Source organism: Aspergillus multicolor, assembly GCF_047715735.1.
Source record: "Aspergillus multicolor strain CBS 133.54 unplaced genomic scaffold BDW74scaffold_19, whole genome shotgun sequence".
Classification (NCBI taxonomy): Eukaryota; Fungi; Ascomycota; class Eurotiomycetes; order Eurotiales; family Aspergillaceae; genus Aspergillus; species Aspergillus multicolor.
The window spans coordinates 440,775-466,219 of NW_027395970.1; the positions used below are offsets into that span (position 1 = coordinate 440,775).

General features: G+C 50.9%; 11 protein-coding genes across 11 annotated transcripts; 7 read left to right on the top strand and 4 right to left on the bottom strand.

Annotated features, from left to right (window-relative positions):
* Window positions 1-1,118: 1,118 nt before the first annotated feature.
* BDW74DRAFT_168998 (uncharacterized protein) lies at window positions 1,119-4,860 on the top strand (the record flags this gene model as incomplete). Its single annotated transcript, XM_073726923.1, has 5 exons — window positions 1,119-1,212; window positions 1,582-1,676; window positions 1,727-2,368; window positions 2,424-2,996; window positions 3,337-4,860. The coding sequence occupies 5 exons, from the start codon at window positions 1,119-1,121 to the stop codon at window positions 4,858-4,860; spliced, it is 2,928 nt and encodes a 975-aa protein (XP_073582220.1).
* Window positions 4,861-5,174: 314 nt separating this feature from the next.
* On the bottom strand, window positions 5,175-6,733 carry BDW74DRAFT_168999 (uncharacterized protein; the record flags this gene model as incomplete). Its single annotated transcript, XM_073726924.1, has 6 exons — window positions 5,175-5,746; window positions 5,804-5,871; window positions 5,945-6,156; window positions 6,192-6,317; window positions 6,377-6,481; window positions 6,533-6,733. The coding sequence occupies 6 exons, from the start codon at window positions 6,731-6,733 to the stop codon at window positions 5,175-5,177; spliced, it is 1,284 nt and encodes a 427-aa protein (XP_073582221.1).
* A 2,401-nt stretch (window positions 6,734-9,134) lies between these two features.
* On the top strand, window positions 9,135-10,712 carry BDW74DRAFT_156489 (rRNA-binding endoribonuclease). Its single transcript, XM_073725014.1, has 2 exons — window positions 9,135-9,984; window positions 10,040-10,712. Exons 1-2 carry the CDS (start codon window positions 9,220-9,222, stop codon window positions 10,553-10,555), a joined length of 1,281 nt encoding a protein of 426 aa, XP_073582222.1. The 5' UTR covers window positions 9,135-9,219; the 3' UTR covers window positions 10,556-10,712.
* BDW74DRAFT_156492 (H/ACA ribonucleoprotein complex subunit NOP10) lies at window positions 10,713-11,422 on the bottom strand. The gene is made up of 5 exons (XM_073725015.1): window positions 11,372-11,422; window positions 11,300-11,312; window positions 11,078-11,193; window positions 10,928-10,980; window positions 10,713-10,870 (listed from the first exon to the last, which is right to left on the bottom strand). Exons 2-5 carry the CDS (start codon window positions 11,309-11,311, stop codon window positions 10,848-10,850), a joined length of 204 nt encoding a protein of 67 aa, XP_073582223.1. The 5' UTR covers window position 11,312; window positions 11,372-11,422; the 3' UTR covers window positions 10,713-10,847.
* A 140-nt stretch (window positions 11,423-11,562) lies between these two features.
* On the top strand, window positions 11,563-11,990 carry BDW74DRAFT_156494 (uncharacterized protein). The gene is made up of 2 exons (XM_073725016.1): window positions 11,563-11,743; window positions 11,820-11,990. Exons 1-2 carry the CDS (start codon window positions 11,650-11,652, stop codon window positions 11,918-11,920), a joined length of 195 nt encoding a protein of 64 aa, XP_073582224.1. The 5' UTR covers window positions 11,563-11,649; the 3' UTR covers window positions 11,921-11,990.
* Window positions 11,991-12,011: 21 nt separating this feature from the next.
* On the top strand, window positions 12,012-18,163 carry BDW74DRAFT_169001 (uncharacterized protein; the record flags this gene model as incomplete). The annotated part of the gene is made up of 3 exons (XM_073726925.1): window positions 12,012-13,322; window positions 13,826-13,873; window positions 13,943-18,163. 3 exons carry the CDS (start codon window positions 12,012-12,014, stop codon window positions 18,161-18,163), a joined length of 5,580 nt encoding a protein of 1,859 aa, XP_073582225.1.
* Window positions 18,164-18,281: 118 nt separating this feature from the next.
* On the bottom strand, window positions 18,282-19,358 carry BDW74DRAFT_156500 (mitochondrial 54S ribosomal protein bL27m). The gene has a single exon (XM_073725017.1). It carries the CDS (start codon window positions 19,295-19,297, stop codon window positions 18,458-18,460), a length of 840 nt encoding a protein of 279 aa, XP_073582226.1. The 5' UTR covers window positions 19,298-19,358; the 3' UTR covers window positions 18,282-18,457.
* A 64-nt stretch (window positions 19,359-19,422) lies between these two features.
* On the top strand, window positions 19,423-20,101 carry lcl2. Its single transcript, XM_073725018.1, has 2 exons — window positions 19,423-19,731; window positions 19,799-20,101. Exons 1-2 carry the CDS (start codon window positions 19,560-19,562, stop codon window positions 19,990-19,992), a joined length of 366 nt encoding a protein of 121 aa, XP_073582227.1. The 5' UTR covers window positions 19,423-19,559; the 3' UTR covers window positions 19,993-20,101.
* Window positions 20,102-20,324: 223 nt separating this feature from the next.
* On the top strand, window positions 20,325-22,159 carry BDW74DRAFT_40890 (scramblase family protein). Its single transcript, XM_073732713.1, has 3 exons — window positions 20,325-20,718; window positions 20,767-20,938; window positions 20,990-22,159. The coding sequence occupies exons 1-3, from the start codon at window positions 20,369-20,371 to the stop codon at window positions 22,079-22,081; spliced, it is 1,614 nt and encodes a 537-aa protein (XP_073582228.1). The 5' UTR covers window positions 20,325-20,368; the 3' UTR covers window positions 22,082-22,159.
* Window positions 22,160-22,350: 191 nt separating this feature from the next.
* Window positions 22,351-23,253, top strand: BDW74DRAFT_40896 (E2 ubiquitin-conjugating protein UBC7). The gene is made up of 2 exons (XM_073732714.1): window positions 22,351-22,833; window positions 22,896-23,253. The coding sequence occupies exons 1-2, from the start codon at window positions 22,587-22,589 to the stop codon at window positions 23,147-23,149; spliced, it is 501 nt and encodes a 166-aa protein (XP_073582229.1). The 5' UTR covers window positions 22,351-22,586; the 3' UTR covers window positions 23,150-23,253.
* Window positions 23,254-23,565: 312 nt separating this feature from the next.
* On the bottom strand, window positions 23,566-25,140 carry BDW74DRAFT_179919 (putative meiosis-specific topoisomerase Spo11; the record flags this gene model as incomplete). The annotated part of the gene is made up of 7 exons (XM_073729583.1): window positions 23,566-24,045; window positions 24,099-24,170; window positions 24,252-24,332; window positions 24,394-24,480; window positions 24,534-24,642; window positions 24,721-24,787; window positions 24,855-25,140. 7 exons carry the CDS (start codon window positions 25,138-25,140, stop codon window positions 23,566-23,568), a joined length of 1,182 nt encoding a protein of 393 aa, XP_073582230.1.
* Between the last annotated feature and the right edge of the window lie 305 nt (window positions 25,141-25,445).

Below are 25,445 nucleotides of genomic sequence, written 5' to 3' on the forward strand. Positions count from 1 at the left end.
TACGCCGACCTCGGACCTAGCAAAAGGTCGTCTCGGTGTGGGACGATGAGCGCATTACGGTCGCAGCTGATTCGCCGCAATAGGGCTAAGTTACTGAAACCTCCACTAGGGTCGCTCATCCTTTTTACAGCTGAGCAGCTCTAAATAAGTCCGTAACTTGCGAGGTTGACCGCGGGGACTGTCACTGCCCACACTCCATATTTTAGGGTTGGCATGTCATCTTGAGATCAGCATCACGCATTACCTCTCCTTCTAGACTATCTGCCTGGGCTCGAGAGACTACTTTCAGTCCAACAGCAATCCACTCTGGCCAGAAAGTGGTGTCATGACTCTGGCAGAACCGTGTTTCCCCGTCCGTCTGATTTTTATCTTATCTGATCGTCCCCATTTCCACCTTTCCTCTTTCGGCCCTCCTCTTCCTCCACTCTACCAACTCGCTAGACTACTAATGAGCAATGATACCGAGGGGACTGGATACTCGTCAGGGTGAACGGATGAAAATTCTATTTCCTTTTACTAAGAGTTTCGGTGATGATGCCAATAGGGATCCTGTCTCGCGGGGTCCGCGGCAGTCACGGCTCCAGCCTAAATGGCAAATGCTGCTCTCCATGGGCCCGGGTTTGACCACCGAAAAACGGCGGAAATGGTCCTTGCCCGCCACCTGCAAAAGCTGGCATGAGGGGCTGGTATGTGTCTGATCCTACTGCGGTCGAGGATATCCGAGTGGTCCTACTTTAGTGCTCCATGCCAGGAGCATGTAAGCAATATATAGTATCATGCACGCTATGACCTTGTGCGCAGGGCTGCTAGTAATATGACTACAGAAACGAATATGACTAACTCGCGCTCTACAGCTGTTCGCCTGGTTGTCTTTGGCGTTGTCTACGCATATGCGTAACTAGGACAAAGTACAGGATGAGATGAAGTTTTTATGTAGTTACCTAGTGCCAAGAATGAACCGTGTCCTATTTATCTTCTGGCGTCCCATGATAGCGACTGTGCTACCTCAAGAATAGGACAATACAAGGACAAAAGTGCATGATAAGCACATATACAGCTGTTCTTATTGCCCTTCATTCCAGAGATACTCAATAGAATACTCCCGCCGCGTGACCGGAATGAAGCGCTTGGATCGATTTCTGCGGCACATCAATGCCAAAGAAAAACTAGAGCATGTATTCTCGGGCAATAAAAGCCAGGGAAATAGCCCAGGTTAGTATATTTGTTCTCGTTATCACTCCCACTTAGCTATGGACGGTTTCACTTTCTGTGAACGTCCCTTACGATCGCCCATCCTCTCATTTCCCCCCCTCTAAGCTGGAATGGCTCATGCTGCAATGCAGAGCTACTGTTATCAGCTCTTTATGTCAATAGGCATTCTGGCGTCCATTCTGGACAGATCTCCATGATGTTCTGTTGCTTTTTGCCTACCTAATAGAGCACCGCATGCGCCTAAACGACTCGGATTCAGGGTTATTTAAGAAGCTCCTGATGAGTCGATTCTCTTTTGCCCGTTGGAATGTTTGCATAAGATAATGCTTATTTACTTACTTCTATCAATATCTCTAGCTCCACCATTAGCCTATGCCCAACCCCCGCAGGGTGCCTATGGTCAATATGTGCCGCAGCCGCCAATCGCTCCGCCAGAGCCATTGAGTGTCTTTGCTCATTTCATAGTGGGTAACATCTCCAAGTATAAGGAGTTTCAGCAATATTGATAATCTAGGTGGGAGTTGCGGCCTCTATGTCGCCCGCCGAGTGGGAACATGATATCATCGAAGCGCAGAAAGCCCATATAGATGGATTCGCCCTAAACATCGCTCCTCAAGACGACTATACGGATCGTGTCCTGCAAACGGCCTATGATGCTGCGGAGAGGATAGGCGATTTCTCGCTCTTCCTCTCATTCGACTACGAATCCGGGGGCCCATGGCCGCAAGATCGAGTTATCGCCTTAATCAACACGTACAAGAGCAGACCTGCACAGTATCTCTACAAAGGAAAGGCGTTGGTGTCTACCTTTGAAGGTGTTGGAAGCTCCGATGACTGGTCGTTGATAAGACACGCCACGGACTGTTTGTTTGTTCCCTCTTGGACCAGTCTTTCCCCCTCGGGCTTACCCAATGTTCACCATACAATTGATGGTGCATTTAGTTGGGATGCATGGCCAGTTGGGGCACAGGAGAAGGATACATCAAGCGACAGGGCGTGGATTGACGCACTTTCTGGCAAACCGTACATGATGGCTGTCTCCCCGTGGTTCTACACCAACCTTCCTCAATGGAATAAGAACTGGCTCTGGCGTGGCGATGACTTGTGGCATTATCGCTGGCGCCAAGTGGTTGAGTTGCAACCCTCCATGATTCAGGTATGTTTGATGACCGTTCTGCGACAAAGTGCTAACAAGGTTTGTTTTTATCTAGATCCTCACCTGGAACGATTACGGAGAAGCGCATTATATCGGGCCTATTTATGATTCAGGAATCCCGGATGGAGCGTCATGGTATGTGAAGGGATGTCCTCATGACGCTTGGCGTGAATTTCTACCCCATTACATCGACGCCTATCGCCGTCGAGGCGCGATGATCCGAGAAGGCGCGTCGAGCCCCTACGCGGTGACCTCATACGCCCCTAAACGCCCCCTCTCCTACGCGGACAAGATAGTGTATTGGTATCGGCTCAACCCGAGTAGCTCCGGAAGTACCAATGGTACAACAGGGAACAACCTAAACATGGGACAGCCCGGATTGGAACCTGGACAAGTGTCGCAGGATCGAGTCTTTGTTAGTGTGCTGGTTACAGAACCGAGCGAGGTTTATGTTCAAATTGGGCATGCACCACCTACTGTCTTATTTGCTCATGAACCCGGACTAAATCACTACTCCGTACCTTTTAATGGGCATTTCGGGCCGGTGAGGATGGCGATTGTCCGACATGGCAGGGAAATTGAGACCGCGGTTGGGCCCGCCATAACGGAAAACTGCATTGAAGGTAAGGTGAATTGGAATGCATACGTTGGATCAAGTTAGATTATCCGTATAGAAAAGAATAGAAGAAGAACCTGTGGGGTAGACGTTCTGTAGTCTGTGTGGTGCGCCGTGTTGCAATCTCGGGGGCTGTTGTCGCCAGGCCCCAGCCACTGATAAGCGCTGACTCCTCAAGTTCTCCGCATGACCGCATCTTCCTTCGTCTCTTCTCCAACTCTGTTCCCTCTACGGAGCACATCGCTGTCCTCTTCTTTCCTTTCCTCCCTCTGTATCTCTATTACTATTTCTGGCTCTTATCAAGTTCTATCACACTATGGCCAAGAAGACTTTCTCTGAATTTCACCACCAGCCCAATTTGGCTTATCGCCAGTATGGCCAGCTGCCTGAGACCCTCCACCTCAATTACCAGCCTCCTACTGCTGCCCCCGCTGCACCCACCGCACGCCCCAGCACTACTCAAGACACGATCAACCCCGAAGATTATTCGCAGGCCTACTGCGATTTCATGACCAACCACCCCACCATTTTCCACGCTGTTGACGGCTTCTCTAAGCAACTCGAAAGCAAGGGATACAAGTACCTGTCTGAGCGGGAACTGTGGACGCCGCAGCTCCAGCGCGGAGGGAAATACTACACTACTCGCAATGGAAGCTCGCTGATTGCTTTCTCTGTCGGGTCGGAGTACAAGAGTGGTAACGGTCTTGCTATCATCGCTGGCCACATCGATGCCCTCACGGCGAAGCTCAAACCCGTTTCCAAACTACCCAACAAGGCTGGCTACGTTCAGCTGGGAGTTGCTCCGTATGCCGGCGGCCTGGGAAAGACATGGTGGGACCGCGATTTGTCTATCGGTGGAAAGGTCCTCGTCCGCAATGCGAGCATTGGCAAGGTTGAGTCCAAGCTAGTCAAGCTGGACTGGCCAATTGCACGCATCCCGACGCTGGCCGAACACTTCGGTGCTCCCTCACAAGGGCCCTTCAACAAGGAGACGCAGATGGTACCCATCATTGGAGTTGACAACTCTGACCTGTTCCAGTCCTCCACACCAGCGGCAAATGAAGGTATCGAGCCGGGTACATTCGCTGCCACCCAGCCCCCGAAGCTTGTTAGAGTCATCTCCAAGGAACTCGGCATCAGCAACTACAGCAGCATCCTCAGCTGGGAACTCGAGCTCTACGATAGTCAGCCCGCTCGCATTGGCGGTATCGACAAAGACTTCATCTTCGCAGGTCGCATTGACGACAAGCTCTGTTGCTACGCCGCCCAGGAAGCTCTCATGGCTACCTCGGACCACACCTCTCCTGCTTCTGTCAAGATGGTTGGCTATTTTGATGATGAAGAAATCGGCAGTCTGCTTCGCCAAGGTGCTCGTTCCAACTTCATGTCCAGCGTGATCGAGCGCATTACCCAATCCTTTGCTACATCCTACGGGCCCGACCTCCTCGCTCAAACTGTCGCAAACAGCTTCCTCATCTCTTCAGACGTTATTCACGCCGTGAATCCCAACTTCCTCAATGTGTACCTCGAGAACCACGCGCCTCGTCTCAACGTCGGCGTCTCTGTCTCTGCAGACTCCAACGGACACATGACTACCGACAGCGTCAGCTACGGATTTATCAAGCGGGTTGCTGAGAAGTGCGACTCGCAGTTGCAGGTCTTCCAGATCCGAAATGACTCGCGGAGCGGCGGCACAATTGGCCCCATGACCAGCTCACGGATTGGAATGAGGGCTATAGATGTCGGTATTCCGCAGTTGAGTATGCACAGTATTCGTGCTACCACGGGAAGTCGCGATCCCGGACTGGGCGTCAAGTTGTTCAAGGGATTCTTCGATTACTTTGAGGAAGTTGATAGTGAGTTTGCCGATTTTTAAGCTCTGACTCTGTCTTTCGACTGTATGGTCTTTCTTTGGCTTGACTTGCATGGTCAGGGTGTTCAGGTCTACTCGGTTTGACGATAGATGGATCCCGTCGAGTATGTTGGCTCGATATGTGCGTTTGATACTGGGGTTGGAAGTCATAATATAGACGCATTGCAGGGACGAAATATAAGATCTAGTGACTAAACCTAATACAACAACATGAAGCGACGCAAGTCTCAAACTACGCCATTAATGACGCCTTCCCGCGCTCTGAATACCACGTCAAGGCTGCTGAGCGCGCGATAATATAACCCCAAAGCCCTAGTTTATTTCCGCTCCCCTTGCACATCCGCAAAGGGAGATGATGAAGAGGATGATGACTGTGTTCTCACCGGCGTCCTAACAACAATACCCTCATCCTCACACGTAACAATACGTCCTTTTCCCCCTTCGTCCCCATCATTTAAGCCGCCTTGCACATTGCTGTCAATCTCCCTCGGACCATCCTCATTACGGTCATCCCCAACATACACTCGCGTCCTTGCACCCTCACCTGCAGCAGCGCTCTCAGAGCCGTACTTCATCGCCGAAAGTCTATACCGATCCGCATCCCCCTCACAAGTCCCATACTTCAGATCATCAATATGCGTCGTAATCGTCGTCGACACCCCCATGCCAGCAATGCCCCAATATGCTGGCGGGTGTATCTCATGTGTATGCGCGAGGCTGCGGGATAGCCTCTTTGACTTCGTTCTGGATCGTGATCGCGGGTTGTGGTTGGAGGAGAGGAGTTGCGGGGTTATGCGCGATATTAAAGGCCGTAGGGTTGGAAGACAGGCGCAGATTATGCCGACGTTGCATTCGACGGCGGACCAGGTTGCTGCGCCGACGTTGTCGTCTTTTGTCACTTTGGTCAGTTGGGTCTGTTAGGGTTCGGGCAGGGGGTGGTACGTACAGGTTGGGTCCGAGGAGTCGGAGATCCGCTTGAGAGATATTAAGCGGCAGATACTTGTTATGCAGACGCTTAATGGCAGCAGAGAGTTAGCCTACTGTCTCTTCTTCCGATTCATGGAGTATGAATGATGGGGAGACGTACAATCCGCCCACCGCAAAGATTGAAATCAGGGCAACTTTCTGCTTCCTTGGCAACTCTAGCTTGACTAGGGCTGGGATGGGAATAACAAGGATAGCCAGGTCTGTGGCAATGTGCATAGACGCGTTGGAGAACCACAGACCCTTCGAGCTAAGGCAAAATCCCGGAAGCGTGGGATCCCAGAATCGAGCCACGGGGATGCAGTTCAGGAACCGCTAAGCACAGCCCAGGTGCCGTATGTAGCAAGGACCCCGATCATGAACCAGCAGATATGGTGCATGCGTCTGGTTGGGAAGACACGGAAATACTGCATTAGGATCGAGGCCTTTGCGCAGAGCAGGGCCGCGTTGTAGAAGGGAATGCTTATCCAGAAGGCCTAGCTCATGGGTTAGATCTAGAACATTTACACATTGTGTAGATATGATATATCATTACCCTCATCTGCTTTAGCAGAATCGGCTTGGGGATGTCTACTAGGTGCATGCCCATGCCGTTGAGGGACTCCACTATGAAGAAAGACATGAAGACGAATGAGAGGATCTGTCACAATCTCTTAGCAAGGTGGCATATGGCTGGCCAGGTGCTACGTACCAACGCAATAACTATCATCCAGTCATTAGCCTCCACTCGCTTGATCAACCTGGTGCGAGTATATACTCGGGCAAGAACAAAAAGGGCTGCGAGGCTGGTGAATGCAACGCTGATCTCTAAGCCCTGCCTGCCTCGAGAAGAAAGATAGCTCGTTGCTTGCTCCTCGCGAGCATGGATTCGATGAGGAAATGATACTGCCATAGTGGCACATAAAGAGAGGATGATGAGGGACAATTAGATGGTTAAATGAGTGTTCAGGGGGGACCGGGTCGGTTTTGAAAGGATTAAAGCTGCAAATGATAATGTAATGAATGAAAGGCGCAGAGCATATTAGATTAACTGAAGGATTGACAAAGCTGGACATTCCTGGCATTGAGTTGTTTATAAGGTAGCACATGTCTGTGGAAGGCAAAATACACACAGAAAGCTGAGAGACAGGTCAGTATGTGGCTTAGGGGCGATTCAAGCTGCGAGCTTTTATTTTGACTGTATTCGCTGTTGATGCCCAAAGCGCACGTAAGACCCGGAAGGGAGTTAACGCAAGGGCCAGAAATAAGCGTATGATCGAGCCACATTAAGCTTCAGAAGAACTGATTTCAGTGCGGGGAGCTAGAGGCCGCCACTACATGGAGTCGCGGCCGACTTGAACACGATGGCTTTCCAGCGGTGCCTATAGCCTGCAACCTTTTCAGCACTACATCGAGCAGCCACTTTGATATAGAATACTTTGCATTGACAAGAATTAGTCTACCGGCGAGAGACGGCCACTGTGATCTAGAAGTCCGATGTATCAAAGCTTTGCTTCTGCACAGACAGACAGAGATCGAGATGCACGTACGGCGTACTCGCATGGCCGAGGGTCCATGCATACATAATGCATATCATATCCGAAAATTGTTCAATCGGGACCCTTTCTTCCTCGCGGGTATGCCTCGAAGTTGCGGTTCTGCTGGAAGCCACATTCTACACGTCCTTGATCCTAAAGGGCACTCAATGTCCAGCGGGGAAGAGAGTATTGAGTCGGTCGTAGGGCACGACCGAGTATACCTATATAAGTACTCAAGAGCAGCGGACACAACTGGACATGGCTTTGCCAGAGTTTTCCTAGATCGCAGCAGAGTTCTGGGACTCGTAGGGTTTGAGTAAGATTGACCGAGTTTGCGGAACAGTGTGACTTGTCATTTCGCCTTCTGCGCATTATAGCCTGGTACCAAGCAAAGTGTTCAGAGCCGAAGTGACATGCACGCACGTTCACATGTGTCGTAGAAGGGTGGGCCAAGTCTCTATTCCTGTTGTTCGCTTCGAGGTAGGTACAGAAGTCTGCAAAAATTACCGAAAGCCGCATGCCCCAAGGCCCCTGACTCGCTGTTCGAAAAATAAAATAGACGTATCACATCGAGTTGTCAGGGCGCAGTGACTCTCAGCCACTCACTGATAGTCGAAGCTAGAAGCCGAGAGACCTCATATGTGTCTGACCCATCCCAAATACCAGGCCCTCCTGCGCTCGATAACCAGCTGCTTTGAAGTCTCAGGGTCACATACCTGCTGTTCTAGCATCCTTCGAGCCTAGAAAATCAATGCCATTTTGAGCTAGCAGAAACGAGAGTCGGCCAGTGGCCATATCAGCTGCTGTTCTTGCTTGGCAGACTCGAACTCTGGACTTTGCAGTATAGCAGATCCCAGTCGGTTCTCGTGAGAACTGCAGGTGGTGTTGACGCCCGCTGGGCATCAGCCAGCGGCGAGTCGAACTGGGTGTCATTGTACCCATAAATCATAGCACCATTCAGTTGACATAAAGCATTCGGTTCGAGCTAAATTCAATTTATCCCATCGTCCGAGAAGACAAGCGGACCATACAGAGACTCAGAAGACGGGAACAAGAAACACGTATGTGCACGTAGATAAGCAAAAGGAGTCATAAATGGCCAAAGGCTAAATGACGGTGAGCATTATGACTTGGAACATCGGTTTCAGAGGTCTAGATGCTTAGACCATACCTTACGCTAACAAGCTCCGGATACATTTGTGGGATTCGGCATTTGGCATTCTCCATGTTGTTGCATCCCTTCATACGGAGTACAGAGCCAGTCTTGTAGCCGCTCCAAAGAAAGCTGATGGATACCATTGGAACGATTGTCTGGTCCTGGCTGGAGTGATTTGATTTTATCGAGCGAAGTGGTTCTCTCTGGAGCAGATTCACCATCCTGAGCCATAGTGATATCTCTTTTATGTTGAGCGAACATCCCCTAGGGATCAGTAGCAAGACATGAAAAAGGTGTTAATTTCGCCTATGCTCATGAAGGTGGTGTCGATATATATGCTGCCAGTACAGAGTATATATTTGGTTTGGAGCCAATGACGGTAGCATATTCAGAGCAACTCAACAGGCCGAGACACAAAAAGAATGTGTTAAGCAGAATAATCGGCTTATAATGTGTTCTTTCGTTAGCGACCTCAACTTGAGATTGGGGATGTGAGGTAGGGTAGTAAGTAGAGTCTGGAGAAGGAGTGCCCGCAAGATATGGACACACAGATAAGATAAGGATTTGATAAACGCACGGACTACCTAAAAATCCAACAATTTCAATCCCACCGCAAACTTGAACAACCCCGCAACATCACGGTCCTCACGCTTTATTCGGTTTCGCTTGAGGTATTCGGTTTTGTCCATCTTCAGACTGCCCAGTATGGCGGAAACAACTCCCACGAAACCTGTCCACACGATCGTTCTCGATGCCGGACCCATTCTGAAGAATAACCCCCCGCTTTCTACTCTACTGTCGCGATGCGAAGAACTCGTCACCACGCCGTCAGTCGTCGGTGAAATCCGTGATCCCGATGCGCGCCAGCGCTTTGAAACCATGTACTTGCCGTTCGTCAAGCAACGCACTCCTTCCCCGAAAAGTTTCGCTGTTCTGAGCGAGTTTGCGAGAAAGACCGGCGACCGGGCTGTGCTGAGTAAAGTTGATGTCGAGGTTCTGGCTCTTGCATATGAGCTTGAGTGTGAGAGGAACGGTGGTGACTGGAGATTGCGTAGCGTGCCTGGGCAGAAGCGGGTTAACGGCAAGCCTCCTGTCAAACCAGTTGAAGAGCAAGAGGAACAGCGGCCCGAAGGTGTTGCTAAGACGGACGAAAACGCAGAAAAGTCCGTAGAGGAGGTTACTGAGAATCTTGAAGCTGCAACACTTGAGAACAAGGAGAAGGAGGTGGCGATGAATAAGACAGCGCCTGAAGCTGCAGAATCTAGTCAGGATGAGGCTTCGGCTTCTCAAGACCCCCAAAATGAAGATGCGGCCGGGGAAGAGGATGGGGTGGCTTCTGAATCAGACGGTGAAGAGTGGATCACACCATCAAATTTGAAAAAGCGGCAGGCCCGCGATGAGGCCGGCTCAGCAACGGCCGCTCAAGAGGTCAAGGTCATGCAGGTCGCTACAATGACAACTGATTTTGCGGTTGGTACACCCTTGGTGACTTACGAGTGTCGAACCGATGACTAACCTCGTACAGTGTCAAAATGTACTGCTGCAAATGAACCTGAACCTCCTATCTACAGCTACCCTGCAAAGGATATCACACCTAAAGTCTTTCATTAAACGCTGCCACGCGTGCTTCTCGACGACCAAAGACATGAACAAACAGTTTTGCCCGCGCTGCGGTGGAGATACTCTCACCCGTGTGTCATGCACTACCGATTCCAGCGGGCAGTTCAAGATGCATCTGAAGAAGAACATGCAATGGAACAACAGGGGCAACGTGTTCAGCGTCCCCAAGCCTGTTCATGGCAGCTCCAATGGAAAATGGAAGGGTGGTGGCGGTAAAGGAGGCTGGGGCACGGAGTTGATCCTTGCTGAAGATCAAAAAGAGTATGTCAGGGCTAGCGCGGAACAGAGCCGAAAGCTCCGTCGGGAACGAGACTTGATGGATGAGGATTACCTTCCTGGTATCCTGACTGGAGAACGTAACAAGCAGACTGGACGTATTAGGGTTGGAGCCGGCAGACACGTCAATTCTCGGAAGCGATGAATACCTTTTCTCTTTCAATGCATTATGTGGATCGGAGTTTGGTGCACAAAAAGTCAAATGAGTTTCCGGGTATAGATAGGGTTATGATCATGAAGTGTATGGTTCATAGACTATATAGTCAGAAGCAATGAACACAGTCTACAAAAACGACCACTGGAAGTTGCCTTGAACGAAGTGATTGGTATTGGGAAATCCGAAATCTCGTATCATCTTAATCCATATTGAACACCATTCGCCAGCAAATGAAGCAGACCCCCGTTTTTATATTACTCCATATTCACATCTTCGCTCTCTACAGCTGAGCTGCCTCCTTATCTACACGATGAACAGTTAGACTCCGATATCAAGTCATATAAGGAACTTATAACATACCAGCTTGCTGGGTGAGCAGAAGACCGTATCTCTTCTTCAGCGTAACACGGTGACTACATTCATGAGCATACTGGTTAGCGCATTCGAGGTATCTCCAAGCTCAAGTATCAAGTTGAAGTATGCTGCCGGGTGGTAAAAGGTATAGCGTACCGAGAGTACTTGTCATCCGGAGAGAAACGAGCGGGGTGAGCGCTCTTGGTGACCTCGCCGGTGGGGGTGACCTTCTTCAGGGTGTAAACCCGCTTTCCATCCTGGTCCAGAGTGTACTAATCGAAGTCTTAGTATTGACACGAGATTTGTAACAAGCCGGCACGGGGATAATGAGCGAAGGATATAATGCCGTCGGATTCAAGAAATAGATTGGGAGCATACCATAAGATGCATTCTATGAATTTTGTCAGCGGTTTGTGTTTCTTAGATCTCAGCTCAATCGGGTGAACTCACTTGAATGGTTGTTTTTAAATAAATTCACTTATTGGACTGCGCGATCTGTAGAGCTTTGCCAACAAGACTGTCTTTGATGCGGAGCGAATTTTTTTGGAGAGAACGGTGCACGGACCACTGAGCTTGGCTGAGTCATCACGAGCTTTTTAAGCCCGCCGACACCTCGAATTTTTTTTCTGCAACCCACGAAGCTTGTCGATGCCCGTGACAGAAGACAACGGTTGAGGTTGATGCAGCTCATACATATCCTGACTTGAGCATGACACTTGATGTAGTGCATGTTACTCATCGCTAACATATCGCCCTTCCTCTTCCCTTCTGCCGGTGCTGGTTATCCCGCCGGGCTTGTATCCCAGAAACACAGCTTTTCTGGTAAGCCTTCGACCTAGAATTGCTTCGGACTCAGTAAGAAGTGTTTGCGTTTGTTCCGGTGATGACTCCTTTAAAGCTAAGGCAGTGGCAACCTTGATTTCTTCGCTGCTGCCGATGATTGCTTTATTTAGACTACAACGGTATCTGAGGAACATATATCGCAACACTTCTTTCTGAGGCAGGGGCTTTCGCTGTAATGAAGAAACTCCTTGCTGATTCTTCATTCCGTAGTAGATACCAAGAGAAATCAATTGAATAACATTGAACAATGGCTTCCCAACCTTCATCTAATGTCGCTTCTACCCAGGAGCAACAACCTGTCCCAACCAAGCCCCGGCCACAGCGACGCCAAAGGCCAGACTATAGGCAAATCCACCGTTTCCCTCTGCCTCTCACTGTTCACCCTCTTCCACCTCTAATCCCACATAACCCAATATCCGTCATCAGCGTGCTGCTCTCGTACCTTACCTACTACATTGCTCCGCCTCATCATGACATCCATTCCGCATATTTCGATTCAAACACGTCGTCCGTCCATGTTACCGATGAGAAGACCATTCGAGCTTTGTGGGAGATGGGGTTCTTTGGAAAAGGAAGCCTGAGCAGAAGTGAGCCGAGTTGGCTAGAACAAGAGAAAAAGCGGAGGGGATTACTTGGTGGCGTCACAAGCGAAGAGGTCACTCGGCAGCGCAGGGCCGAGCGACGTGACTTGAAGCTACAGAGAGCAAGGTCGGAGAAGTTGATCATCGAGCAACGACTTCAGGCGGAAGCTGCTGCAAGAGAGGGTCGCACAATTCCGGGCGCCCAAGCGGACCCGTCAGCAGCCGGTGCCACAAATGGCACTGCCATAACTGCAGAGAAGTTCTCTGTGAAGAAGGCGAGGGAGGCCAAGTTCCTCGAGGCACGCCAATTGGCGCAGCGAGATAGGGAGGCTGCCGGTAACACCGTTCACTTTTCTTCGACTGATGACAATGATCCTACCAAACCGACAGTTAACGGACCTGAGATTATTGATGAGATGGCTATAACCAACGAAGAGCATCTCCAGCTGTCCAACGAGGAAGCATTCTTCCTTGTATATGGATTAGGATCCTTGCATATCTTTGACCATGACCACCAAACCGTGCTTTCTCCCACTGCTCTACTTCGGAAACTCTGTCACCACTCATACTCGCCCCCTCGGGATTCGTCAACGGACCTGAAGACAGACGACCCTTTCCTTTTATCATACGTCGTGTACCATCATTTCCGCTCCCTAGGATGGGTCGTACGCTCCGGTGTAAAATTCGGAGTGGACTATCTTCTATACAACCGCGGTCCCGTGTTTTCCCATGCCGAGTTCGCCATTGTTGTTATCCCATCGTATGGCCACCCATATTGGTCTGAGACTGAGGAACGAAAGACCGAGTGTGCTGCTAAACAGGCACGCAGCTGGTGGTGGTTTCACTGTGTCAACCGTGTTCAAGCCCAGGTGAAGAAAACCCTTGTGGTTTGCTACGTGGAAATACCACCGCCAACTCAGGATCTGGAAGCTACGTCGGCCGGTCTAGACATCGGGGCATTGCTTTCTCGCTACTCGGTGAGAGAGCTCATCATTAGGCGCTGGATACCGAACCGCACTCGAGATTGATAGAAGGATTATCACGGGATTAGAGTGTGCTGTCTGTGCCTCAATCGATGGGATACCCGTCGAGTGTTGACGCTGGTGTAACCCGTAACATACAAGATTGGTTCATATCCTTGTCCCATGCTACCAAACAACATACTATCACCATAATAAGTGACCATTGCTGTTACTTACTACTCTGTGACTTTGTTCCTTCCATTCAACGTTGTTTCTTTACTTCGAAGTAAGACCTGGATTTGATATAGTAGGTGTAATAGGGGCTAATCCCGAAAGAGCAACATTACTTTCGGATTTGCACGTGATGAACGCGTTTTCGCGTTCTTCCCAACGACATCGAAACTCAAAGCTGGAGCATTCTTCAAGTTTCCCGCGACTATAAGAGAAGCAGGGGACAATGCAAGCATCTGGCAGCGCTCTACGGATATCGAATGGCTGAAGCGATAATGGAAACTCAGGACGACAGCCTGAATATCGCGAAGCTGCAACGCGACGCGTTGGGTTTGGTGAGTTCTTACAGGTCAATCTCCGGCAAACGATCCCTGCAACTAATCCACACTATTCATTTGCCCCAGGAATCTCAGCCTTTTCTTATAGAGCTCAAAACCATTAGAGAGCATCGTGCTTCGCCTGACTCGATAACCCTGCCACACACTGCTGATTCCGTCTCGACTTCCGATCCTCCAGACGTGATTGACAAATCCCCCATACATGGAGCCCTAAGGGTACGAAATACGGATAATGATGCTACAGGGCTGGTAGACACAAATAAGGAGTCTCCTGAGCATACATCACGACCTGCACTCCAGGAACCATTCGCTGCCAAAATGGGCTCCGCCGAGACGCTGCCTTCTGACACCCAAGTCATCTCCCAGTCGGTATACGACGAAATCATCCGCAAGAACAAAGAAGCTGGAAACGACGGCCCCGACAGCAACGTATTTGATCGAAATACGCTCGTAACACTGCACGACGGCGACAGTGCCCATATAGACTTGCTCTCTGGGTTTGATGCGGCTCAGATACATGCACCGAATACCGACGAAAATGAATATGAGAGCAGCTCCAAGTTAGGCGAATCTTCGCCTCTCCCATATGAGCGCAACCATTTCCCCGAGTCCCAGCGGTTCCTCGCAAAGACTCCATTGACGGCGACAAAGCAGCAAGGCACTGGGGCTGTCTCTACGATCTCTCCCCTTGTCTCTCGAAACCCTTTAGCCTTTAATTTTGAGTCGGCAAGCGGAGTTATGGCATTGAGTCAAGTATTCAAGGCCACCCAAGCTCCATCATCTCCTCTGGTGAATGGCCTACAATCAGAGCTCTTGTCGGACCGTCCTTCGCCCAACATCCCTATACAAAATCGCGCGCTTGCGCCATCTCTATCCTCTCCGTTCAATACTCTCGCGGCGACTTTTCCTCGCGAGTCGTCAGATACACAACTGAATTATGTCACGATGAAGGAGTCACAAGCGAATAGAAATGGCACAGTCGGGAGACGGATGACACGTTCTGCAGATCACATCTACTCTGAGGACCAGAGTGATGGCGAGTTTGACAAGGAACCTAGCTTCCTTGAGCGTATGAAACGCCAACGGAGGATTGATGAGGAAGCTGCGCCACAATTTGCTATGCTCTCGGCTCCCGCGAGACCATCCAGTGATCTTGAAACGCCAACAGAGAGACGGATAACCTCGTCACGGTCTTTAGAACGGCGAGAGTCGGAAGAAAGCCGGACAACGGTTGTTCATCGGGAGCAGCAAGGCCCTGCTGTTGATCTACAAGCTGCGGGTGCCAGCGAAGAAGACACAGAACAGGAAGATGAGTTCCCGAAGCCCACTCCGCGGTCTCAGGTACCCAACTCCTCAACTGAGGAGGACAAGGAAAATTTCAATGATCCGTCGGCAGTCGTTCTATCCCAGACTGAAAGAGCCCATGATCGACTTTCCCAGGCCCTTTCCTTCCATGAAAGTCCGGCAGATGCTTGCAGGAGCCCTACTCAGACGTTGCGAGATACCCGCCTATTCGCACAAACTGTAAACCCAGTTCCTGAGGCAGTTGATGTTGACCGGTCTTCGCCGATCTCGGTCGTTAAAGATTCGCAGTGGTCTCCTGAACGTGATGATGTGGAGCAGGCTGTACAGACAATTGTGGAAAGCCCAGGTAACCGAAGCCAGACACGTCTACGTGATTCTCAATCGCGAAGCGCGGCGACAGCTGGCCATAGACTGGGTAGACTGTCACCTGCCAAGCGATTTTCTGGCCAACCGTCCACTCAAGGATCTCAGGTGTATAATGGACAGTCCCAGGATGTTCCTGCTGCCACTCTACCTCGCTCGGAAATTGCCGATTCTGCCAAGTCAGCCAATGCATCTCAACAAAGCTCTGCGGGTCCGCATGCCGGTACAAAAATCTCAACGAACGTGGTTGAAATTGGAGAACGAGTGACTGCCTTTGATCTTCAAGGCAAGTCATCGTCAATACCATCACGTGTTGCCGAAACTCCTGTCCACCGGCGGCAGAGAAGTGCCAACGAAGTGCCACCGTTTGCAACCATCCCGGAAACAAGTCCAACCCGCTTAAACAATGAAGGTTGGATGAGCGATGCCAACAACGAAGCGGTAGACCAAGAGGATGATGATTTGCCTCCTCCATACCCAAGGGCATTGGAACAGGCTAATCAGCCATTACCAGTCGTATCTCAAAGCTCTTCCCCAGTCAAGCATCTGCTCAATTCAAAAATCCTCTCAAGTCCAAGCGGAAGGCAGCGGAGAGCTCTGACGGAGATTGCGGCTGATGCTTCGCCCCAAGTTGGAACCGCCGGTTTTGATCTTGATATGGATATCATGTCTGCCGAGGACCACGAGTTTAGATCCGCTGTTGCGTTATCTCCTGTGCCCCCACGGAAGAAACGACGTGCCAATGATGGCCGGATGGTTCTAGCGTCAGATCCAGTAATACCAATCACGCCACGTGCAGAACCTGACCTCACTCCCCTTGAGGAGGATGAGGTTACTGCGGCACCACCCAAACAGCATGAGGAGCCAGCAATCCAGCGCCCAAGTACATTTCTGCGACACCCAAAGCCTCCAAGACGAGCTGGGTCCATCTGGGACACCGAAGACTCTCCTAGGTTTCGCATATCTAGTAAAGAAAGGTCTCAGATCTTTGCTCGCTCACAGGCCCGAGAACGTCGGCCTTCACCAGTTCTCGCGCCTGAGCCAAAAGAAACTCCGCAACCCACCTCTGCCTGCGCTCAAGCTCCTGTGGATATCTCTTCCACTCCAGTCCGTGAAGCATCAAGTAATGAGTTGGCCGTTGAAGAGAGTCCGGCTGATATAGGCCGGCAACCCGCCCCTGAAAGCGCTATAGTGGCGCCAAATCAAGTACTCGCTGCTTGGAGAGGGCAGAAGAGGGCATATTATCCTGCGATCTGTCTAGGGGCACCTTTTGGCACCTCGCAGGATCAGTACATGGTCAGATTCGAAGACAGCGCCCCAGTTGAGGTTCCTAAAGGTGTTGTTAAGCAGCTTGAATTGCGTGTTGGCGATGCTGTGAAAGTTGATATGCCAAATGTTCCTAAAGTTACTCACATCGTCAGAGGCTTTGCCGACAAGCTCAGCGCAGAAGAGGCCGCCAAGACAGTCACAGACGTGTATGGCCATGCAACTCTTGTTGTAGGACAAAAACAACGCAAAAGCCTTCCAAATGGTGCCTTTGCGGGCCCGGAAAATGTTATCAATGTTCCAGTCTCGCGAATTTACCTGGACACGATATTGTGGAACAGAATCAAAGATCGGCTTTATACTTATAGCTCTGGGTCTGGAAGCTCAGAGAGCAGACTCCAAACTCCATCAGACCGGCATATTACACCAACCTCGCCAAGCACGCGGTTATCTCGCAGTTTTCGCCCCTCAACCGGTTTGTTTTCCGGCATGATATTTGCGGTGTCTTATGGCGATAAAAGCGAGGCCAAGTACCGCGTGACCAAGATGATCCTAGAGAATGATGGGCGCATTCTGGAGGATGGCTTTAATGAACTATTCGACCTGCCATCGAATGCCCCAATGGCGACGCCGACAAAAGCAACAGCTGCGCAGTCAACGCGGATCAATCATCATCTTTGCCTCAAGCCTGCGGCTGAAGAAACTGGTTTTGCGTGTCTAATCGCAGACAAACACTCACGCCGCCCGAAATATATGCAGGCGCTAGCTCTGAACATTCCGTGCCTCTCAGACCGCTGGATAGAGGATTGCGTTGCTAAAGGTCGGGTTGTCGATTGGGAGTTGTACCTTCTCCCCGCCGGCGAATCAACATACCTCAACGGAGCGACGAGATCAAGGATTCTCTCGCCTTACCCAGCCATAAGCGCACGGCTTTCTGAGACGGTTGCAGCACGACCGAACCTCCTGAATGGGCAATCTGTACTGTTTATCGCGGGTCGTAACGGAAAAGCGGATGAGGAACGGAGGAAAGCCTATATTTTCCTTACTTATGCTCTGGGCGCGTGTAAAATCGAACGTGTTCCTGACATACAATCAGCCCGGGCTGTCCTTCACACTCAGTCACAGACTGGGCAGGAAACTTCCACCTGGGATTGGGTCTATATTGACGACGATGACAAGGCAACAAAAGCTTTAGCGACTAGCTCCGGAGCGGTCTCCTCGAAGAGACGAAGAAAATCAAGACCTACAGAGGCCATAAGTGGAGATGACCTGGGCTTGAACAGAAATATCCGGATTGTGGGCTATGAGTTCGTCTGCCAGAGTTTGATTCTGGGCCGGCTGGTTGATCAGTGACATTTCCGCCGTCAACCCTGTTGGGGATAATGTTATCTATGCTTGCCATGTGGTGTTTTATGTAGAGGTATCAGGCGTTAAAAAGCAGCAATCTTCTATATCACGATATACCCCCTTGTTTGTATCGATATCAAATTTGATTGTGCTAGCTATGACTTGCAACGTTCTGCGGAAAATGATAAGAGAAATGAAACTATATTGAACAAAGGCTATCACATAAATCTTTCCTATAATACAGAAAACACCAGTCCCAAGTAAGAACAAGAGCATCAAGGCAGCCCGGCAGAATTATTCTCATCGCTTGGCCTTCTTAGCCGCCTTCTTCTTGCCCTTCAGACTCTTCATCTGGGCAGCCCTCTCGGCCCTAGCCTGTCTCTTCCTCCAAGCCAACCATCGGTTCTTTCGCTTATGCAGCAGAGCAGTAATGCCCGCTTTCTCAGCAGCTCGACCAATCACCCAGTTAGCCTCACGCCACATGTATCCGGGACGCAGCTGCTTGCCAGCGCCGGCATCCACAGCTCCGACACTTCCAACGATCGTCCCAGTCTCCTCACCCGTGACAACCGTCAAATCCGACTGTGCCTCCTCGACCTGTGTCACCATCGGCACAGCAACGCGGTTCAGCTTACGGCGCGTCGGCGCATTCCGAGGCGTAGGCAGCTTGCCGTCCTTCTCAAAGACAATTCCGATGTACTTCCGGTCCGGGTGACGCTCGGGGTCAAGATAATAGCGAACATATCCGGCTTCCGTGGCGTAAATTGTGTGGTCACGTCCCATAGCACAGTTCTCACCAGGCCACCATTTGGATCCGCGTTGCCGGAAGATGATGCAGCCCGGGACGACGTATTCACCACCCGTGCGTTTCGCGCCGAGGCGTTTTCCGGCGGGGTCGCGAGAGTGTTTGTTTGCAGCTCCCTGAGCGGAGTGAGAGGCGTATCGGACTTGAGAGAGGGAGAGCGAGAATCGGGGAAGGTTGGTGGTGAGTGTTGAGGGTGTCGTTGAAGCGGAGAGGGTTCGGGGGAGGAGCGATTGCGGTGTTGATTGTTGTGAGAGGCGGGATAGTTGTGCGGATGATCGAGAAATCGCTCCGCCCAGAGCCCGGAGGGGCGTTAAGAGCCTGGGTTGAAGCATCATGGTGTAATTGTTTCTCGAGTAGAAGCCGGGGTCGGACGATGCTGAGATCCGGAGCGACTTTTTTCTCGGAGATGGGGAGGCTTGGCATAATCACGTGTCATGTATATTGGAAGGTGGCATTTCGAAGTATACATCTCATCGACGCCGCTTTATCATCTTATTTCCAAACCGTTGTCCTCTCTCCACGGAGCACTTCTATCCGAGAAATCTTTGCGTCTCGATATCAAGCCCGGGGTACAATCGCTACCGGTACCTCGCCACAATGCTATTCAAACTAGTCCGTACCCTCGCAGCTCTACTCCTCCTGGTCTCTATGGCCCACGCGCAGTTCCAATTCTTTGAGCATATGTTTGGCGGCGGTCAAGAACGCCAACAAGCTAGTCAACAGAACGTTCCTAGTGATAGTTCGCGGTATCAGAGTATGTGGGAAGGAGGTAGGACTTCACCCTCAGCTAGGATTTGTTTTGCTTCTACATTAGGCCATGACTGACATCGACCTAGCACGATGCGATAAATATTTATGCCCGGGTACGCTTGCTTGTGTCCACTTTCCGCACCATTGTCCGTGCCCGCATCCCAACGTCGAGGAGAAGTTTGAGCTGGGCGAGGGAAGTGCCGTCTGCGTGTCGAAGGGGGGATACAAGCATGGGGAAGCTGCGCGCAAGGTCGAGCTGGCCCGAAAAGGGCTTCTATAATGGTTTGAGAACTGGTACTTCAGTCGTTCACGACTCCGTCTATAAATGTGGGTATTTGAAGTGTACGTACGAGATGATTGCGACTGCGAATCAAATTGTCTAGATGTCACCAAATTCTTCTGCTTTCAATGCTTCAGACCTTCAACAAACCCATATCTTGCCTGCAATTATCCCATAATCGCCTTTGTTGAAGCACGGGGCCGTCGAGATGCTTTTGTAGCTGTTTGATGTTCTGGGCCTTTCTGGGCCTTATCGCCGTTTTAAGTCCGCCCGCCGCCTTCGTCCTATATGTATCTCTTTCTCAACATGTCATCCTCTCCCTTCTGCAAACGCCTTATTATATTGCTTCCTCATATATTCTGGCGCGCTTCTCGACATGTGGAGCTCCAGAGTCCGACTTCCCGCTGCGCGGTGTCTTCGAGACGCTACAGCTTCCGCCAGCTCTTTTGCGAGGCGACGGGCCGCGCCCGCTCCGTCTCGCGGTCCCCGGAATACCATTCGAAGGCCGCCGCCTATTCGAAGAGACCCGGGACCTTCAGATGCACCGGCAGGAAACACCGGCGCGCCTGTCGAAAACTACGACCCCGCACAGAACACACTACTCTCCCCCGTTTATATCCCTGAAGATCCTAATGGTGTGCTCAAGGAAGCGCATCCCGCCACTGGGATCCTCGCGAATTCTGGGCTGGTTGTGCAACGGCAGCTCGAGCTGATGAATGTGATGATGTAAGTTGGACATTTCCATGCGTCGAGATATTAGACTAATGTCATCAGTGGCTTTGAACAAGCGAATAAGTACGTGATTCTCGATGCCGCAGGTAACCATGTTGGATACATGGCGGAGCAGGAGAAGGGGATTGCAAGCATGATGGCGCGACAATGGTTCCGTACACACCGTGGCTTTGTGACGCATGTATTTGATAGACACGAAAATGAAGTGCTTCGTGTAAGGCTTCCGTGCTGGTGCATACTCTGGTAGACTTACTGACTTTGGCAGTTTCATCGACCATTTTCATGGATCAACTCGCGGATTCGAGTCTACGACCCTGTTGATGCTGCCAGCCATAGCGCATATTCTCCATCTGCTGCTCTTCAATATAACAACCCAAGTGCTCTTGCTCAGGCCGCAGACCCGTCCAATGCCCGACTGTCGCAGCTTGGACTCGACCAGATGCGCGTCATCGGAGAAGCGCAACAACAATGGGCGCCACTAAGACGGAAATACAATCTCTTTACCTACCACCACTCGCCCAATCCGGCGACTGACATGGGAACTCAGCAGATACCTTTGGCGCAAACCGGACTGTCAAATGCGCAGCAAACGCAATTGGCCCATGCGTCGGAACGAGGAGACCTCGGCGAATACAGCCAATTCGCCTATGTCGATGAGCCCTTCCTATCGTGGGATTTCTCTCTACGGTCCGCTGATAGCCACTTGATCGGTTCCGTCAACCGTGACTTTGTTGGATTTGCTCGGGAAATCTTCACAGATACCGGTGTCTACGCTCTGCGGATGGACTCTGCAGCCCTCAAGCCAGCCGAAGAAGCCGAGCGGAACACCTCGATTACCGGCATGACTCTTGATCAGCGTGCTGTTATGCTGGCCACCGCCGTCAGCATTGATTTTGATTACTTCAGCCGCCACAGTGGCTCTGGAGGCCTTGGATTCTTCCCAATGTGGTTTCCCGGACTCGGCGGTGATCTCACAGCTGGTGGTGCCGCAGGCGGTGCCGCCGCCGGTGAGGCTGGAGCTGTAGGTGAAGCCGCCGCCGGGACCCTTGGTAGGGGAGCTGCTGGGAGCATGGCAGAGGGCGCTGCTGCTGGGGCTGTTGGTGCAGGTACCATCGCAGGTGTTGATGTAATGAGGAACAGAGGTGAGGCGGCCCAGAACCAAGCGCAAGATGGTGCGCCTAGTCAACCTCCCGCGGACCAGCACTCGCATGAGAACCCCCAGGTCGGACCGTATGGAGACATCTGGGCGCCAGAAGAAAAACATGATGATCAGTCTTCTAGAAACCCATGGTCAGACAGTGACGGAGAGGATGGGGGTGACGGGGGTGACGGAAATGATTGGTCTGATTTCTTCTAGATCTCCATTCGACCTCAATAGAAACTACGAAATACTGTACTATACCGGATAGAGCGGACTTATAATGACAATATTTACGAGACACGAGGTTAACGATGGATTAAATATCTACTTACTATATTGTTATAGCCCTGATCTATGCCTGAGGCATTGAAGTCGATCCTCCGAGTGACGGCAAGTGGCAAGCTTCCTCGAGATCAGCCAGAGATATCCGACCTTTGTTCTTTTTTCCTCGAAATATTTTGTCGCCATCAAATTCTTGCCACAGAAACTACTTCAAGGGTTCCACTTCTACGGAGAACATCCAATTCCTCATCTTAAAAGACCATTCCGCGCCCTGCTCCTGATCCGTTCTTCCTTCCCCTCCATCTTATCTTCCGCCGGTCAATATTCCCCCACTCCGACTTCTCCGCACCATCATCGAATTCACATACATTGCACTCGAGCGCAACTCTAAATATATCAACGAATTGAAGAGTTTATCTCTACACATACAGCCGTTACAATGGCGACCATGACCCAGAACCGACTCTTCCGCGAATACAAAACGCTATCCACAAACCCGCCAGATGGGATTACTGCGGGCCCCGTCTCCGAAGACGACATGTTCCATTGGGAAGCCCTGATCCAGGGCCCCGAGGGCACACCTTACGAGGGCGGAATATTCGCCGCTGAGTTAAAGTTTCCCAAAGACTACCCGTTGAGTCCGCCGACCATGAAGTTCGTTGGGGGTGGGGTTTGGCATCCTAATGGTGAGTTCACAACCGAACACTTGGTCAGGCGAGCTAGGGCTAACGTACATGCTTTTGTCCAGTTTACCCGAATGGCACGGTGTGCATTTCTATTCTTCACCCGCCCGGCGATGACCCGAACCACTATGAGCATGCTTCGGAACGATGGTCTCCCATCCAGAGTGTCGAGAAGATCCTGATCTCGGTGATGAGTATGCTTGCGGAGCCGAATGATGAGAGTCCGGCGAATGTGGAGGCCGCGAAGATGTGGAGGGAGCGGAGGCCCGAGTATGAGAGGAAGGTGCGAGAGGAGGTTAGGAAGGGTTTGGGGTTGTGAGTGTATCGGGTGACAATCATGGAGGGGCCAATCACTCGAGCTCGTTGCTTAACCTCGATCACGGGTGAAATCCATGCGAAGTCTCAAATGGGACCGAAAGAAGCATCTTTGAGTCATGTCTTCCTTTTCCCATCAAGGCCAGCGCGGTCGACGAATGGCTGGGGAGTGACATGATCATGGCGATGTTTTCTTGATCGGGTCGCGGTTATGATCCGTATTGTATATAGGTCTCGGTTGCTATCATGCTGTCTTTTTTGTCTGGCGCTGCTGCTCGGTGCATACATAACTTGCTCGCAGTTTGACATCGCGCGCACCGCATTGAGAAGATATGGGGCGTTGGTGGACATTATTATCTCATCATATCTGTTAGGTATTTATCAGACATGGAACACAACACAATAACATGAACTACAGAATCATAATCTCTGCCTTCTCATCTCCCGCTCAAGCCACCCTTCAAGCCCACCCTCCCGATCATATATTATCTCAATCTCAGCCTTGACGTTCAACACCAGCATGCGCTGCAACTCTACCCGCCATTCGACCTCCGGTCCATCAAAAGCCCAAACGGGACTTCTACTCAACATACCAGCAATCTTCTTTCTATCCCTCTCCGTCAACGGTATCAGCGCCTCGTCCCCGTCAAGCCCTAATCCGCTAACAGCTTCCGACGTACGCAGCCCTAGCCAGCGTAGAGAAGGAAGGTTGAGCCGTTCGTTCTCTTGCACGTGTGCCATTGAGCCATATTTGTATGTTGACATTATGGCCATGCCGTCTGGGTCGCCGTCAACGAGGGCGTAGAAGGTTGGCGTTTGAACCCAGGCTAGCTGGGTGGGTATGCTTTCGAAAATCTTGCGGATAAAAGAGCGCGTTGCGAGGTCTGGATAGCCTTTTCCCTGGCAATTGTTAGCATCTTGTGCTCGGGATTCGGCGTCGGTCCTGGGCTTACTGTGATTAGGATGCCTTTTCCGCTTGCGGCGTGCGAGTGGAAGTTGTTTCGAACTAGGCGGCGGAAGACAGCCTGGATATGCATTAGGTGAATACCGAGTATCCGGGACCAAGACATCAATGAGATCATGTTGCGGCTTGAACTTGAGCATACCTCCTTCTCGATAATGAGGATCCACTTGGCATCTGAGATATCAAGGTCCGCTATGTTCTGTACTCTTGGGATCAGGCAATCCTAGCGTTAGGTACACAACGGATTAGAACTGACTGTTGAATGTAACGAATAGTCGCCTCACCTCCGTTGATTCACGGACGTCAATGACTTCGTTCCTCACAGTTGTCATCCGATAATAGCCTGCCACGAGCCCCTTTGCGGCTGCTTCCTATGCGGTGCATTGTTAATAGAGCCCTGCCGTGGATGGTTGAAGTGATATACCACATGCAAGTCCGCCCTCTCGACGCCTATCGTAAGTGCGAGGTCGTCGACGAACCGACTAACGACGCTTTGAGATCCAAAGAACTCAGGATCACTGTAGTATATGTCCCTAGACATCAAGATTTAACACCGCCTATTACCATTGATGTGATGATCCTCTTCCAGTTCGCTGAGCGGATTGACGTACCTTGTTGATACAGGTAGCCCAGCTTGGACGGCATCTTGTATGGCAGAGATAATCCGGAGGGCAACAGCTTTGAGATAGGAAGCACTTGTCAGCCAGTCGAAATAACTCTTATGATGACATATAGTCTCGCGCACCAAACCTCCACGCTTCATATCCGTCTTTTCCTGGGAACGAGTAGGTGATGGTTGTTTCGGCTCGAACTGCTTGGAGTGCACCAGTCGTGGCGTCTATACGGAAGGTGGTGGTGGCCAGATTGGTTGCTCTTCGCTTGAGGGTTAACCTTATGTCTCCCTCTCCATCGTCTATGGTGAGTTGATTTATCACTGTTGAGAGGGTGTCTTCGATGTAATTCTGCACGCGAAGTCTGGGAGTCAATGAGGCTTGGGGAAGAACAGTGATGTTGTTCAACGAGGTATCCATTGAGTATCTAAGAAGATAGAGCAACGAATATAGCAAGTGAGAAGTGAAAGAGGAGGGGAGAAACAAGTGAGCGTAGTCTCAACAACCAGTATGTCATAAATCTTGCAAGTCCGGCCGCTGACAACTGCACCATTCGTCCTTCTCTTTCTTCGACTCTACAGTGCATCGTAGACTCTATGAGGCCTAGATTGGGAGTCTTTTGTTACCCAAGATGTGATTAGACGGCCAGGTCTCACCACATGCGGTGTTGGTAAAGACTATAGGTATGTTTGTGCAGCTATCTCGTGGCTCAGAGTCCTTAGGCA

Bases quoted from the DNA above. Each gene is read 5' to 3' on its own strand.
- BDW74DRAFT_156489 (XM_073725014.1), top strand. From the start codon at position 9,220: ATGGCGGAAACAACTCCCACGAAACCTGTCCACACGATCGTTCTCGAT. The intron at 9,985-10,039 runs GTTGGTACACCC...AACCTCGTACAG, and splicing joins CAATGACAACTGATTTTGCG to TGTCAAAATGTACTGCTGCA.
- lcl2 (XM_073725018.1), top strand. From the start codon at position 19,560: ATGCTATTCAAACTAGTCCGTACCCTCGCAGCTCTACTCCTCCTGGTC. The intron at 19,732-19,798 runs GTAGGACTTCAC...ACATCGACCTAG, and splicing joins TCAGAGTATGTGGGAAGGAG to CACGATGCGATAAATATTTA.
- BDW74DRAFT_156494 (XM_073725016.1), top strand. From the start codon at position 11,650: ATGTTACTCATCGCTAACATATCGCCCTTCCTCTTCCCTTCTGCCGGT. The intron at 11,744-11,819 runs GTAAGCCTTCGA...ACTCCTTTAAAG, and splicing joins CCAGAAACACAGCTTTTCTG to CTAAGGCAGTGGCAACCTTG.
- BDW74DRAFT_156492 (XM_073725015.1), bottom strand. The intron at 10,981-11,077 runs GTACGCTATACC...TCATGAATGTAG, and splicing joins CCGGATGACAAGTACTCTCG to TCACCGTGTTACGCTGAAGA. The intron at 10,871-10,927 runs GTATGTTATAAG...TTCATCGTGTAG, and splicing joins TCTGCTCACCCAGCAAGCTG to ATAAGGAGGCAGCTCAGCTG.
- BDW74DRAFT_156500 (XM_073725017.1), bottom strand. From the start codon at position 19,297: ATGATGCTTCAACCCAGGCTCTTAACGCCCCTCCGGGCTCTGGGCGGA.
- BDW74DRAFT_40896 (XM_073732714.1), top strand. From the start codon at position 22,587: ATGGCGACCATGACCCAGAACCGACTCTTCCGCGAATACAAAACGCTA. The intron at 22,834-22,895 runs GTGAGTTCACAA...GCTTTTGTCCAG, and splicing joins TGGGGTTTGGCATCCTAATG to TTTACCCGAATGGCACGGTG.
- BDW74DRAFT_40890 (XM_073732713.1), top strand. From the start codon at position 20,369: ATGTGGAGCTCCAGAGTCCGACTTCCCGCTGCGCGGTGTCTTCGAGAC. The intron at 20,719-20,766 runs GTAAGTTGGACA...TAATGTCATCAG, and splicing joins GAGCTGATGAATGTGATGAT to TGGCTTTGAACAAGCGAATA. The intron at 20,939-20,989 runs GTAAGGCTTCCG...TGACTTTGGCAG, and splicing joins ACGAAAATGAAGTGCTTCGT to TTTCATCGACCATTTTCATG.